The sequence below is a fragment of the Oncorhynchus masou genome, chromosome 21, assembly GCF_036934945.1.
Source record: "Oncorhynchus masou masou isolate Uvic2021 chromosome 21, UVic_Omas_1.1, whole genome shotgun sequence".
Taxonomy (NCBI): domain Eukaryota; kingdom Metazoa; phylum Chordata; class Actinopteri; order Salmoniformes; family Salmonidae; genus Oncorhynchus; species Oncorhynchus masou.
In genome coordinates this window covers 44,378,827-44,395,034 of record NC_088232.1, presented here as the reverse complement: position 1 = coordinate 44,395,034, position 16,208 = coordinate 44,378,827, and the positions used below count along the sequence as shown (strand labels likewise).

The 16,208-nt window shown below is 41.2% G+C and overlaps 1 protein-coding gene across 5 annotated transcripts in view; it reads left to right on the top strand.

Annotated features, from left to right (window-relative positions):
• Positions 1–6,877: 6,877 nt before the first annotated feature.
• LOC135508393 (kinesin-like protein KIF13B) overlaps positions 6,878–16,208 on the top strand; it is a 76,298-nt gene continuing 66,967 nt past the window's right edge. For 3 of the 5 annotated variants that reach the window (XM_064928545.1, XM_064928542.1, XM_064928546.1), the window contains exons 1-2: positions 6,879–7,246; positions 7,657–8,018. In XM_064928545.1, coding sequence (XP_064784617.1) covers positions 7,949–8,018 — 70 coding nt within the window. In that variant the 5' untranslated portion in view covers positions 6,879–7,246; positions 7,657–7,948. Of the gene's footprint in view, positions 7,269–7,656; positions 8,019–16,208 lie in introns of all 5 variants that reach the window. The other 2 variants (XM_064928544.1, XM_064928543.1) reach the window with 2 other exon arrangements.

Sequence of the window (16,208 nt, the reverse complement as noted above, 5' to 3'; positions counted from 1 at the left end):
TATTGGGTTTAATATTCTTTATTGGGCAAAAGCACTGTTTTGAATGACACAATGACACTGAAGTGAGGAAGAGACGGTGAGCAGAGTAGAGAGATTTGAAGAGGGTGAATGGAGGAGAGGATAAGGGGAGCATAGAGGACAACACAGTTACTGTAGAGTGAGAGAGCAAACCATCCATGGCAAGGATCAAACCAATGTAACACTCACAAACAAACAAAAAACAGATCTTTTTCAAGGAGATTTTCTCCACTTTTTTCCACTTGAAAATATGAAAATAAATCACTTACAGCAGATAAGAAAGATATCAGCCAGTATGGGTCTGTTTTTTTCATTTCTTCTGTCTCTAAACCCACAGGGGACACCTCAGGGACCAATTTACCCACAATGCAGTTCTGTGTGACCGCATTGCAGGCAGCGGTTAGACAACAGATTAAATTCTCTTGCTTAAGTAATTACCCCCCTACCAATAAACCCTCTCAATTCATTTGTCTTTATTGAACCCTCAATAATGGGAGTCTATACGGTCATTGCTGGCTGCAACAAACGACCATAAAAGACTATCGTCTGCGTCAAACCACTCAGTCTCAGCCATCACCAAATATTTAGGATATTAGCCACTGAGGTAACTGAAAAAATATGGTGATTAGGTTGGATGGAGGGACATGGTGATTAGGTTGGATGGAGGGACATGGTGATTAGGTTGGATATGGTGATTAGGTTGGATGGAGGGACATGGTGATTAGGTTGGATATGGTGATTAGGTTGGATGGAGGGACATGGTGATTAGGTTGGATGGAGGGACATGGTGATTAGGTTGGATGGAGGGACATGGTGATTAGGTTGGATGGAGGGACATGGTGATTAGGTTGGATGGAGGGACATGGTGATTAGGTTGGATGGAGGGATATGGTGATTAGGTTGGATGGAGGGACATGGTGATTAGGTTGGATATGGTGATTAGGTTGGATGGAGGGACATGGTGATTAGGTTGGATGGAGGGATATGGTGATTAGGTTGGATGGAGGGACATGGTGATTAGGTTGGATGGAGGGACATGGTGATTAGATTGGATGAAGGGATATGGTGATTAGGTTGGATGGAGGGACATGGTGATTAGGTTGGATGGAGGGACATGGTGATTAGGTTGGATGGAGGGACATGGTGATTAGGTTGGATGGAGGGACATGGTGATTAGGTTGGATGGAGGGACATGGTGATTAGGTTGGATGGAGGGACATGGTGATTAGGTTGGATGGAGGGACATGGTGATTAGGTTGGATGGAGGGACATGGTGATTAGGTTGGATGGAGGGATATGGTGATTAGGTTGGATGGAGGGACATGGTGATTAGGTTGGATGGAGGGATATGGAATAGGGGATGATGGAGAAAAGGGGAAGAGTGGTTGCCATCCAAACTGAGTGGTTGCCATCCAAACTGAGTGGTTGCCATCCAAACTTTACATATAGAGGATTAGGAACTGTATCTCTTCCACATAAGGACGGCATCTGTGTGCTGTTGTTCAATATGAGTTACCCTGAATATGAGTTACCCTGACACAATATAGAGTGCTTTTGAGACTATATCTATACACTCACTACATCACCAACCGCATACAATAAACGCACACACACACACACTTTTTGAATCTTCCTTCACTGTGAGAATATGAACATTCACCTCCAGACTCTCAAGGCGTCTGCCTCCAAAACACGAATCTTCTATTTGGACACAGCATGTTGGGCCTGCATTACTTACTCTGACACACACACACTTTCTCGCTGGCACGCATACATACATAAGCTAGCTCACTTGCAGACACACACACTTCTGTAATTGCAGTGGAACAAAGTAGCAAAGTAGCATTACACTGCCCGAATGAGATTGTGAAATCCTCCTTGAAATTATGCTGACTTAAAAACCTCTCCCCTCTCCTCTCCATTTCCATTTCAGAACGACAAATAGACTGCGGTTTCTATTTACTTCTCAGAGGTTAATCAAACCGTTGACCCGGTTACTTACCACCAATTACAAACCTGGTCTTCAAGGCCAACTCGCTATGCAATTCTCTATTTATCTGAAGGTGCATCAGTTGAGGTTGAATAGTTATTAAGAGGGAGAAAGTGGTTCTGCCTTCACTGCTATTGGGTCATGCTGCGGGGACAAAGAGAGCTAACGAAAAACAGATTCAGGTAAGAAAGAATCAAGCCAAGCTATACTGGCCTTGTTACGCATCCGCCGTAGTTGCTGGAGCCGTACTGTGCTGAAAAACACACAACATTAAACCTTTCACCTGCACGTTACCCACTGGGAGATATCATGCTATGGGTGAAGAAATAGTTACATTTGAGTCTGATTTGTAGCTGAGTTTTGAATGATATTGAAATCTCTGTCTGGCACCCATGTGACTGTCCTTGCTCTCTGGACCGCCAAAGGAAAAATAAGGGTCATTCTTAAAATCAATCAACACCGCCCCTTTCTATGCCCAGCTTACACACACGCACGTCCCCTTCCGTGCTTCAGTCTGATTAGTGGCCGGAACAATTTCGCTAATCATGTATCTTAATGAAGCAGCTGATAAGGAGAGACCACATTGGTCATCTTAATCCAGGAGACCTTCGCCTACGCACAATATCAGCTGCCATCATCCCACAAGCGTGCACGGACGCAGACGGGCGCTCGTACGGACACACAGACGAGCACACATACACAGGCATCGAGAGACAGAGAAGAGGTAAACAGAGAGAGGTAGAATGAGAAAGAGAGGTAGATGGCCTAAGTGGAAAGGAGACCAGATTCAAAACCCCTCAGTGCTGCACACATCACAGCCTCTCCAACCAAGGTTCTGCCAGGGGGTCATAGATATCACCGGCTATCCAGAGTGCTACAACAGCCATAACATTTACATGATATTAGCCAGCTTCAAAGACACTGTCGGAGACTGTACACACAACATCTGTAAACACACACACACACACAAATGCGAGAGACATTTCATGCATCTAATCTCTAATCAATGACTCTAATATTTCTAGATTCCATTATTTTACGTTATAGATGTGTGCATTGTTAGATGTTATTGCACTGCTGGAGCTAGGAACACAAGCATTTCACTACACCAGCAATAACATCTTCTAAATATGTGTATGTGAACAAAAACATTTGATTTGAGGTAATTGTGGTAACTGATTTTTGGGTCATTTTGCAAGAAAGAGGGAGATGAACCCTTGAAGCACTGCAGCTACACAAAGCCACTTTTGGTCTATGTTATTCGAGTTTCACAGACCAACTTTCTATGCAGAAGTTCACTTTAGTTCAAACATTTTGAGTCATAAGCAGTGCAGGAGAGGATAGAGACACCTCCATCGTCCACCTCATTCGATGATAAGCGCGAATCCGACCATCACCCCTGGTGAGACAAAACCGTGACTCGTCAGTGAAGAGCACTTTTTGCCAGTCCTGTCTGGACCAGCGACGGTGGGTTTGTGCCCATAGGCAACATTGTTGCCGGTGATGTCTGGTGAGGACCTGCCTTACAACAGGCTTACAAGCCCTCAGTCCAGCCTCTCTCAGCCTATTGTGGACAGTCTGAGCACTGATGGAGGGATTGTGTGTTCCTGGTGTAACTTGGGCAGTTGTTGTTGCCATCCTGTACTTGTCCCGCAGGTGTGATATTCGGACGTACCGATCCTGTGCAGGTGTTATTACACATGGTCTGCCGCTGTGAGGACGATCAGCTGTCTGTACTGTCTCCCTGTAGCGCTGTCTTAGGTATCTCACAGTACGGATATTGCAATTTATTGCCCTGGCCACATCTGCAGCCCTCATGCCTCCTTGCAGCAAGCCCAAGGCACGTTCAAGCAGATGAGCAGGGACCCTGGGTATCTTTCTTTTGGTGTTTTTCAGAGTCAGTAGAAAGGCTTCTTTAGTGTCCTAAGTTTTCATAACTGTGACCTAAATTGCCTACTGTCTGTAAGCTGTTAGTGTCTTAACGACCGTTCCACAGGTGCATGTTCATTAATTGTTTATGGTTCATTGAACAAGCATGGGAAACAGTGTTTAAACCCTTTACAATGAAGATCTGTGAAGTTATTTGGGTTTTTATTAAGACAGGATCCTGAAAAAGGGCCGTTTCTTTTTTTTCTGAGTTTATGTTAAAGAAAGTAGAGCTACTTGTCCCAACCCATGTTGTTTGCAGACCTGAAGAGACAAGCTTCCGTCATTGCTTCCACAAGTTCCTTCAAATATGTTCCTTCAAATATGTCAACACTGAAAGGGAAAGAAAGAGCAAGAGGAGTTTTCTAAACATGTAGGAGATCATGATCCAAGAATTCTAAACTTTGCAAGATTATGGGGATCCCCTAATTGGTTATGGGAGTGTCTAGCACTTTCACACAAACATTTAATTTGAACTATGAGATGAATGACAGCAATAGTTTTCTCTGAAGATGAGAACAAAAGAATAGCCATGTTCTGAGTCTGGTAGCATGGCTCCCTCTAGTGCAGTCCAGTGTAGATTTTTTTTTTTTTCACCTTTATTTAACCAGGTAGGCTAGTTGAGAACAAGTTCTCATTTACAACTGCGACCTGGCCAAGATAAAGCATAGCAGTGTGAACAGACAACACAGAGTTACACATGGAGTAAACAATTAACAAGTCAATAACACAGTAGAAAAAAAGGGGAGTCTATATACAATGTGTGCAAAAGGCATGAGGAGGTAGGCGAATAATTACAATATTGCAGATTAACACTGGATTGATAAATGGTCATGTACAGGTAGAGATATTGGTGTGCAAAAGAGCAGAAAAGTAAATAAATAAAAACTGTGGGGATGAGGTAGGTGAAAATGGGTGGGCTATTTACCAATAGATTATGTACAGCTGCAGCGATCGGTTAGCTGCTCAGATAGCTGATGTTTGAAGTTGGTGAGGGAGATAAAGGTCTCCAACTTCAGCGATTTTTGCAATTCGTTCCAGTCACAGGCAGCAGAGTACTGGAACGAAAGGCGGCCGAATGAGGTGTTGGCTTTAGGGATGATCAGTGAGATACACCTGCTGGAGCGCGTGCTACGGATGGGTGTTGCCATCGTGACCAGTGAACTGAGATAAGGCGGAACTTTACCTAGCATGGCCTTGTAGACGACCTGGAGCCAGTGGGTCTTGCGACGAATATGTAGCGAGGGCCAGCCGACTAGAGCATACAAGTCGCAGTGGTGGGTAGTATAAGGTGCTTTAGTGACAAAACGGATGGCACTGTGATAAAATGCATCCAGTTTGCTGAGAAGAGTGTTGGAAGCAATTTTGTAGATGACATCGCCGAAGTCGAGGATCGGTAGGATAGTCAGTTTTACTAGGGTAAGCTTGGCAGCGTGAGTGAAGGAGGCTTTGTTACGGAATAGAAAGCCGACTCTTGATTTGATTTTCGATTGATGCACTGCATCTTCTACTAACTAGTGGAACCAAATGCATTTGGAGAAAAGAGAACACAAGAAATTAAAGAAATACAATTGAGATTCACCCAGTCTGATTCTCAACCTTACATGTCCACTTGTTAACTCCCCCCATGGAGTGAATTGACAGAGTTTCCACTCCAATCTATTCCTTTTAAAATGCGTAAAGGGGTGCATATCAGGGTTGAGCTCAATTCAAACCTTTGTTTTCCTTGATCATTCATTTCAAGAGTTTATCCTGAAAATCAATTGTTAAAACAATATTTTATATGCATGTAGGCCTATATAACGACATGTTTTATGTACAATATGTGTATTTCTATACACTACACCTTATATTGAAGAGGCATTTGAATTTAATTGAATTTCACTAAATTCAATTAGATTTAATTTAATTCAAATTTCAATTCTGTATTATGTTTACTACTTAAAATCAAATTCAAGAATATAATTGGAATTTTTGAGGCATTCTCAACTCAAAACTGAGTTGAGCCCAACCCTGGTGCTTACTTCACTATACGGCTATCACCAGCAAGTGTCGCCATATCACTGTAAAAAAAAAATCCCTTCTGCTGTATAAACATAAGTAGCAGTTGTCCCATGCCCCCTTCCTTGTTTTGAAACTATTTCTTTAGTTTGCAAAGATCTCTTTATCACTGACCCATGCAGGTCAACTACCCAGTTGCATAAGATGCCAGCAGTCACACCATGTGGTTTACATTGAACCAGGAAGCACCAAAGACCTGCAGAACAGGGCCCTTGAAAATATGATCTTTTGGACTCTGACATATGTTTGCATTGATTAATTCTAGGTGTGTTGTAAGGGAGGATCCTTCTTTTATAGGCCAGTTGACTCAGTCACAAGTAGGGTGCCCACTAGTTATAATAAATTATTAACTCCTGTGGTCATGGAATTGTGTTTTATGATTGACACAGAGAAATGGTGACAACACCGCTTTGTTGGCAGCCAGCTAGCACTGACTGACATTCATCAAATTAAACAGTATGGTAGAAGAGGAATGTGGTGGTCAAACAACATTATACCTAAGATCAACAATGGGCAACATGTAGGCCTAGCCTATTGTAAACAAATCCATTGTAAGCCTAAATAGGATTGTGTGGCCTACCTACACAAAACCTTACATGTGTTTGACCTTACCATTATGGCCAGGGAGTCTGTCGGCCTTTCTTTCTTCAATGTTCTTCAACGTTGCACTTTTAAAGATAATGTATTTCACATAAAGAGAAACATTTCATTTATTTCAAGTGACAGATAACTAATCATGATATGACTGTTTTCGGAGACAAAAATCACGTTTATTTCTGCAATGTTAATGCAGTGAAACTTTGCTCAAGATTTGCTACCGACCTTCTCCACCGGAAGGGGCGGGCACGAGGTTATCCCCTGGTTTCTTTTTGTTATCCTTATGTTGAGAGCTCGCGAACAGAATCGTCGGAATAAAACACGGTGCTGAGACAGAGAGTTGTTCGGCAAACAGGTGGAAAAATTGGCGACGAGAACGTAGACATTAATCTCAAACCACACAGCACTTCTCCGTTTGGAAGAAGAGTGTATTTTAAAACATGGAATAGTGTCGTTGGCCGGTAGATTGAGCTCTAGCACTTTCTTGTATCTAAATCGCGAAGTTGAGTCCCTCGACCCAGCCCGTTAGCTTTTGGCTAGCTAGCCAGTTAGCATTATTAGCTATGTAGCTCGCTAACTAGCACATTTTTGTCAGCCAAGGGGTTCTTTCGCAAAGCAAATATATTTCGTTGTTTGCATATGGAAACTGTCATGGTAAAAACTATTCAGTTATTAGGTATGCTTGTTGGGTGTGTCCTTTAATCAATATTTGCTGTCATTCTGTTTGAAGACAGACTATAGTTTTGTCCGAGGGCATGATGTCACACTAGTTTAACCCTGTATCAAAACTAACGATAATTTCGCTTGGTTAGCTCATAGCCAAGGTATCCATGAATATGTAATCTTACGCGTTAGCCGATTAACTATTAATTGAAATTGTTTAGCTGAGTTTTAAACGCTAACAGGTGAATGCCAAATGTGTGTCTACATTGCAAACGCAACCGGCATTCGTGACTTAGTTAGCGGCACCAGCTAACATGTGTGGACTCTTGTCTTGTGTGAAGTTCATCAGAGTTATTGCTTGTTTTCAGCATTTGACGTATTTTCTGGATTTTATTTGACAGATTAAACCCTCGGGACATGCATGATCTGGAGAATAGCTGTTTATTGAAGATTTGCTGAAGGAGCGAGAATTCCTCTCCTAGTAGTAAGCCATTGTGTGATGATGGAACATGCAATGTATGAGGACGAACCTTTGTAACTAACTTAGCTGGCTGACCAGGCAGTTGGCACCACATATCAAGGATTCTGGATGATTCTTCGACTAGAGTCCATTGGGGATCATTATCTTTTGGAGAGGTCCTGTAACTTATCGCCGAGACAGTCGCATTGTCTGTCCGTCTGACAGTGGACACAATGGGGGAGACCAGTCTCAACGAATCGAATGTGAAGGTCGCAGTACGTGTTCGTCCTATGAACAGGAGAGGTGAGTATCATTTGCTAGCATATCGCTAAATTGATGACTTAACACTCGGCTCAGTTGTTGTGAGACGGGCCTAAAATCCACGGTACTAAATGGTTTTGGACACCCTGGCCCATAATACACAAACTAGCTGCCTAATCAAAAAGTTAATGTGATCTGCATGAACATGTGTAGTCACCCTTTCATAACATAAGCCGCTATAATGCAGGCACGGTGACATGCCTCCAGATAATGAATCTGTGCGCGCGCACCCAAATGATTATTTCAATTATAATTTGGGCTAAGAATGCTGCTCAGGGGAAAGAGATGACATTTTAGCCGTGTGCCTAGTCGAATTTAGCCGTGGGAGAACATATCTGGAAGAACAGGAGTCTATTGAGGCGGAAAATACTGAGTCGAGCTACAATGTAGCGGACCATGTCACGTGTGCCTTTTCACAGAGTGTAGAAATCGGTCACAAGACGGGGGAACTCGCTCTCCGTAGCCTCCAACCAAAGCGGTTTAGCATGCAATGAAACAAGCCCAGGGCAGTATCAGTATGTATCCATTCAGACAGTTATATCCCCCACTACTCGTATCCTTGTCCATTTTGATAGTAGCCCACCGTCTACGAATGAATTGGATTCCCACCAAAACAGATCATAGACTGAAGCCACTTCTTTGAAGATAAACTGTAGATTGATAGATTGTTAATAACCACAACTCATAATTTTCTCTTTCACATTGTTGATGGAACCTTACGTTTGGTTTATACGTCATTGACATCTCAATGTGTCCCTTGTGTTTTGGCAAGGCATCATATTTCTCTTTCAACCTTGCCCTGTGTGTGTCAGTCGGAGCTAGCTGGTCTCTGGCTGTGCTGGACAAAGGCAGGAAGGGAGTCAGTTTGAAAGGACTATTTGCTAGCTTTGCATAACTGACCATGTTCCCATGGTGGTAGAGGAGTTATTGAGAGGCTAGGCCTTCGAAGAACAGCCTCTTCGGCTCCATCCCAGTCACAGCATAGACACGGCTTTTCCATTTCCACACTGATGTCATGCCCATTGTACCACCAACCAAGCCCAGTGCTGTTTCACTTACCGCATGGAAGAAAGCAAAAGTGCCAGTGGAACATTTGCTGGTACTGGAGAGAATCTGGTGAAAGATGAGATGAATACTCATCATTGCATTTTACCTCAGATATTTTTCTTCTATTTCCTTTGAGAAAAGGAAGATCTCAATGCTATTCCTAAAAGTCATCGAGCAGTCATAACTGGTTATAACATGATTAGCAGGTGTATGAACACATACACTGATCCGTACTACCAGTGAACTCTGTGGCCTTAACGTAGCCTTTGCTTAGAGCTGACGCTTATACCCATGTGATGATGCCCCTGACACGCGCACACACAAACAAACTAGGGCTGTGACGGTAATGGCATTTTGGATGGCGTTAATGGAATGAATATACCGGTTGTCCCCATTCAAGTCAATGGTGGCATAATGGGTAGACTGGCGGCCATTGCGAGGAGGTTGAAGTGGGAAGTGTAACATCAATATGTGCTGGGATTTCTTGATTCAACTCGACTGACATTGCAAAAAATACATTCCATTGCATGAGCCAAATCAGTTAACACCATTTGAAATAGGGCTGGGTGGTATAGCTTATTTTACAATATATCATTATTGATGCACGAATCCGTTTGGGTTTTTACTTTACCTTCTTTAACAGTATTTGAATGTTTAGTTTGTTAAATGTGACACGCCGTGTGTAATGTCAATTTTATAGTTTACTCCGCTACTTGAGTCATCTCTCTCTATCTATATATGCCACTTTCCACACAGACCTATCCCCTGCCAGTCAAGGAGCAAATTTGTTGTTCCTCGACCATGAGACACTTGCGTTCAGTCTGCACGGTCAATGCAGCACATGCAACAATTTTGTTGACAAAAATGCTGTTTTCATTTAGCTCCTTAATATAAATCCACTAGTGTTCTATAATTACACTAATAGTTTGTTTCTTACATTTGCAAACTGCTAATTTGTTTTAGCAACTTGGGCCTAAATCGAGGTTAGCCGCTAGTACTAATCGCCAGAGGTGTGGACTCGAGTCACGTGACTTGGACTCGGGCCACAAATATGATGACTTGCAACTCGATTTGAACCCTTTGACTCGAACTGACTTGATATCCTCCCTAAGCCCAAATATTAAAAATGATGCAATTTTTAAAAAGTGTGCAGCGCATCAACTCTTCATTTAATGGATTACAGTTTGAATCGGACAGCAGCCAATCCAATTGTGCCAGCTGAGAAAAAGTTGTGCGTGGCAGTGCAGAGGAATGTCGGCGGGTGAATTCAGATAGATCCCTTGAAAAGATGATTCCCCAAATTGTTATTTTCAGATATAACGGGCTATGCTATAGTCAACAAAAAATGGATTGCAACTAGCAAAAGATGCGAGAAGAAATTTAGACTGAGGCGCAACAACTTCCAACTTTGTTTGACATTTGAAACTGCATAAAGAAAGGTAAGTCGTGGTTAATATAGCCGATGACTACATATAATTTGCTTGTGTAGCATGTAGGCTAACGTAACATTAAATCAATGAGCCTCCACACTGTCATTCAGTGTGGGAAGGTGATCATTGCACCCAAGATTGAGCGACAACTGGCTAGGCAGTTGGTAGCCTAAATCCTGCCTGATGTTACTGCTGTTCCTAAAACCATTGACATACGTTAGCCTACTGTAACCACACAGAGAGAGGGTGTATGTGATAAGGTTGGGCGATTGTGTACAAGCCTACATCGCCCCATAGCGAGCCTCGATAGTCGATGTGGGAACGTGATCCCATGGAAATATGTTTATTTGGAAAGTAATACATTTATATTTTTTTAAAGCCTTCACGATTTGCATAAATGTAATATACTAACTATTACTCTTATGAAATATATGAAATGGTATTACATTTGGTGAAGAACACATTATGACTTGTTTAGGACTTGACACTTACTTGTAAAACAATGGCTTGGTCCCACCTCTGCTAATCGCTAGTTAGCTGGCTGGCTAGCTAGCTAATAAATGTACTGAGTCGGAGCAAACGTAACTAGCTATACAGCCTGATAATACTAGGATGGTGCTACCTAAATCGGCATGTTTGTGAAGCAGTATCTTCGAAATCAAAGAGGAATACGGAAAGCATAAATATGTTAGCTACATGAAGTTACTAAGAGAGAACTTTAAATGTTAGGCAACACTGACAACTTTGGTTCCTACCCTGTCACAATAACGCTTCCCTTATATTTGAATTCGTTGTCATGTCAAGCAACACTGCACTTTAAGTTCGCACTATCAATTTCTAACTAGAATTAGAAGAAATTGAGGAAAATGCAGATTTTTTGGGGGGGGGGGGGGTTAAGTTGAACTGAAAACACCTGATCCAAATCATCAAAGCCTGATTATGAGTTGATCATTTTAGTCAGCTCTATAGTGGAGGTCGACTGATTAATCGTAATGGCCGATTAATTAGGGCCGATTTCAAGTTTTCATAACAATCGGAAATCGGTATTAAATTTATTTTGTATTTTTTTAAATGTGTTATACCTTTTTATTTAACTAGGCAAGTCAGGAAAGAACACATTATTATTTTCAATGATGGCCTAGGAATGGTGGGTTAACTGCCTTGTTCCAGCAAACAAGAGTAAGGTGCTTCTTTCCTCAAATATATATCATATGTCAATTTGCATAAATATTGTGATTGGATGACAGCTGTGAGGATTATCGAATCAGAATCTAATCCTCTGTCCAAACTTTTGACTGCGACTGTATATTACCCTTAGTACTGTACATTCACTGTTAATTCATTCCGATAATTTCTAATCTACAATGTTTTGCGTTGGTTACTGTCAATGAATTCAATATTATTCCAGCCTTCCTGTTCTCATTGTCAGAGTGGAATCATTGTTTGCAGAGTGCACAGCCTATGCTACACTAGTGAGAAACACGTTTTGATTAATTTAAATCCATTTTCAAGTTCTGTCAATTTAGTCACTGTCTTTTGTTTGGAGCGCTCCTGTCAATGTTTATTAACGACATGCAGGCATAGAAGTAGGCCTATAGGCTACATTGCTTGTGCGCAAATGTAGGCATATAAATGTGCCCATTTGGGGATCTGATAGTATTTCTGATTGTCTTAACGCAACACCACTAATGAACTGTGGAGCTTCTTGAAGTAATGTTTTCTTCAAATCAAACTGCAAGCAAGCAAAGTATGTTTTTACATCGATTTGAGAATCACAATAGTTCCTCAATGTATATGAAAAATCTTTCCAGCTCACTCCCTTTCGATAACCACTCGGCGTGAAAGGGAAAATGTCATGCTCTGATCCAGTGGAAACGTCATAAAATACGATTCTTATCCATGCTTGACTTGGACTGATGTGTTTCGGTACTCATTTTGGGTGCTGATACTGTTTTATAGTTAGGTGTAGGACCTCCACAATACTTTTGAGCTAATATTCTATAAGAGGAACAGGTGCTCAAGCAGTAGAACATTTTGGGTTGCCTGTACTCCGCTCCGGGTTAGCTCTTGCCAAAGTCAAGCACTGCTTCTTATCCTTTGCGCAATTAGCCTACGTCTGTGTCTGTCCCATGCTCATTGGTGCAGGAAACTCTGAGGGCCAAGAATATTTGATACAATGTTGGAAGTTCACTAGCACCAGCTTTAGGCCTGAGCAAGTTAATAGTTGATACAATGTTTCAAGTTAGTTGCAGACAGGCAATGTGCAGCCAGTGTGATTTATAGGATATTTATTTTAATCAGAATATTTTCTACCTGTAGGCGGCAAAGGTTTTATTTGTTGGCTATTTTTACCTAGTTGATAATGGAAGTTACTTTTTAGGTTTATCATTTAGATTTGGATAGAATTTTTATTAACCACATGACAATGCTTTTATGATATGAAGACGTTATTATAAATTAAATGAAAATGTGCCTATGAAAACCATAACTGGCACGCAGATAGGTAGAAATGGGAAGATAAATTGGCAGTCCACATGAAAGGTTGTTGACTCCGTGTGTAGCCTATTACCGGCAACTTCAGGAGAGTAATGGCAGAATCTACGAAAGCCAGCGGGAGGAGCATAGTTGGGTCAGGTTGTTTTTTTTTCTCTGGCACCCTCTTGAGGCATCAGACTGTAAGCTTTAAGCATCAGACAAGCTCTATGCATATAGTTCATTTATATTTATCATTTATTACACTTAGGGTGTCCATAAATGGAAAAATACACTTTTGAGCAGTCGATTGGTCGAAATAACCAGTTTCTTTTTAGTCGGACAGCCCTATTGTGCTTGAAAGGGAATGTGTATGGGTGTGTTTATAGCCTAGCTGTGAATTATTTTTGTGTTTGTGTTCCTGTCTATGGTAAAACATTTATGAATTGTCAAAATTAGACCCCAGAGGCCAAGAGGAAACAGAGTTTTGAAAATAATTTAAGTTTTGAAATATTACTACCATGTGAATAAGAATACAGTGAGGAATAAGTTTCTACATAGTCAAGTACAGATTAAATCTAGGCTACATCATAATATGGTAAAAGTGTGATAATTTTTAAAATTTATTTTACCGTTATTTTACCAGGTAAGTTAACTGAGAACGAGAACACGTTCTCATTTGCAGCAACAACCTGGGGAATAGTTACAGGGGAGAGTAGGAGGATGAATGAGCCAATTGTAAGCTGGGGATGATTAGGTGATGGTATGAGGGACAGCTTGGGAATTTAGATTTAGGGGTTAACACCCCTACTCTTACGATAAGTGCCATGGGATCTTGTAAATGAGAAAGCTGAATGTGGAAAGGGATTGGCCCATATTTAGGCTAGCAGTACAGCTGGATAGCCCAATAACCAATGCTGCTATTATTAGGCCTCTAAATGCACCGCTACACTAACTGACAAGGCCTTAGCCAAAATCATTGTGTCATATAGGCCTACAGTGTCCATTAGTAGCCTATGTGACCCTTGTGGCAATTGAACTCGCAAACTTGGTGCTGACTGTTGCAAAAACCATCTTCCAATCAAGTAAGTAGTACTGAGCCATTTGGCTGAGCCTGAGTGGTGCATGTGATAGCTGTTGTCTCCAAGGCCAAGTGGTGAGTCATGGTTTGGCATCAGAGGGCCAGGGGCAAAGTGTGGTTGAGTCAATGTCCCACATCACATGAGGTATTTGTGTGAGGAGGAATAATGGTTTCAGACACTTTGTTCTACTGTTATTGATTGAGTTACAGCTCAACTCTCAAGAGAAAAGGCAACAAGCCAGGGCCTAGGCTACCCAGCACCGGCCACCAATCACTTAACAAAGGTTTCTGCCAAGACTAAATAGCCTCTTATACATAGCATATACAGTGCATTCGGAAGGTATTCAGACCCCTTGACTTTTTCCACATTTTGTTACGTTGCAGCCTTATTCTAAAATGGATTAAGTCGTTTTTTTCTCCTAGTCAATTTACACACAATAACGACAAAGCAAAAATAGGTTTTTAGAAACTTTTGTTAATTTTATAAACTTGGTTAAATCACATTTACATAATTATTCAGACGTTTCACTCACTACTTTGTTGAAGCACCTTTGACAGCGATTTACAGCGTTGAGTCTTCCTGGGTCTTTGGGGAGTTTCTCCCTATGGGACTCCCAATCATGGCCCGTTGTGATACAGCCTGGAATCTAACCAGGTCCTGTAGTGACACCTCTAGCACTGAGATGCAGTGCATTAGACCGCTGTGCCACTCGGAGCAGCAGTGGGTCATGTAATTCATATTAGAATACTAATAATAATATATGGGTAAATCCATTTTAGTTCAATTACTTTGATTTGAATGAAACCTTCCATGCATATTTGCCTGTTGTAGAAGTGCTCAGAAAGGGTCTTTTTGGACCTGAATGACAAAACATTTGAGATAAAGGTGCTCAATGTTGACCCATTTTGCACACTCCACCATACCATGAAAACATGGTACAAAATGTTTTTCATGAAAATAGTATTTTCTTAAAACTTTTAACACCCATTATCTAAAAATGTGTGAACTCCGATTTGATTCATATTTGAGTATGTTATAGCTTAGACCTTATTTTACATCACCTAAGGTTTTTTGTGCTGTGAGGTTTTTTGTGCTGTGCCCACAATCGGTTGAGACACAGCATGCTCTTACGCATGTCATGTTTCGTCTGATAATTTAACTCTCAAATGGTACCTCATATGGTTGATGGTCCGCACATCGGAGAATGTTGACTAAAATGGGAATATCTGTTTTAAGTTATACTGTCAAGCCTCCATAGGAAACCTATTGATAGCATAGAAATATTACAATAGAATAGACATTACTATTTAAGTTGACATTCACCATTTGGTGTCATCTTTGTGGTAGTAATTAGCATTTAACATTTCAATTTCAATGGTGTACCAGCTAAATTGCATTGGTCTGAATGAATAGGTTTGTTCTATGAATTATATTTCTATGAAATAACACCCACCCAATATTCAAGTTAATGTCACAAGCACAAGTACAGTGACATGCCTTTCTTGCAAGCTTGAACCCCAACAATGCAGTAATCAATAACAATGTACTACTAAAAAAACACGGGAGAGCAAAATCACACAAGATATAGAAATAGGAAGCACACTAAGTAAGCATACTATATACATAGTTATTTCCAGTATCATATTTACAATGTGCAGGTATACTGGATATAGGTAGATACAGTGGGGAGAACAAGTATTTGATACACTGCCGATTTTGCAGGTTTTCATAGGTACACTTCAACTGGGAGAGACGGAATCTAAAACGAAAATCCAGAAAATCACACTATGATTTTTAAGTAATTAATTTTCATTTTATTGCATGACATAAATATTTGATCACCTACCAACCAGTAAGAATTCTGGCTCTCACAGACCTGTTAGTTTTTCTTTAAGAAGCCCTCCTGTTCTCCACTCATTACCTGTATTAACTGCACCTGTTTGAACTTGTTACCTGTATAAAAGACACCTGTCCACACACTCAATCAAACAGACTCCAACCTCTCCACGATGGCCAAGACCAGAGAGCTGTGTAAGGACATCAGGGATATAATTGTAGACCTGCACAAGGCTGGGATGGGCTAAGGACAATAGGCAAGCAGCTTGGTGAGAAGGCAACAACTGTTGGCGCAATTATTAGAA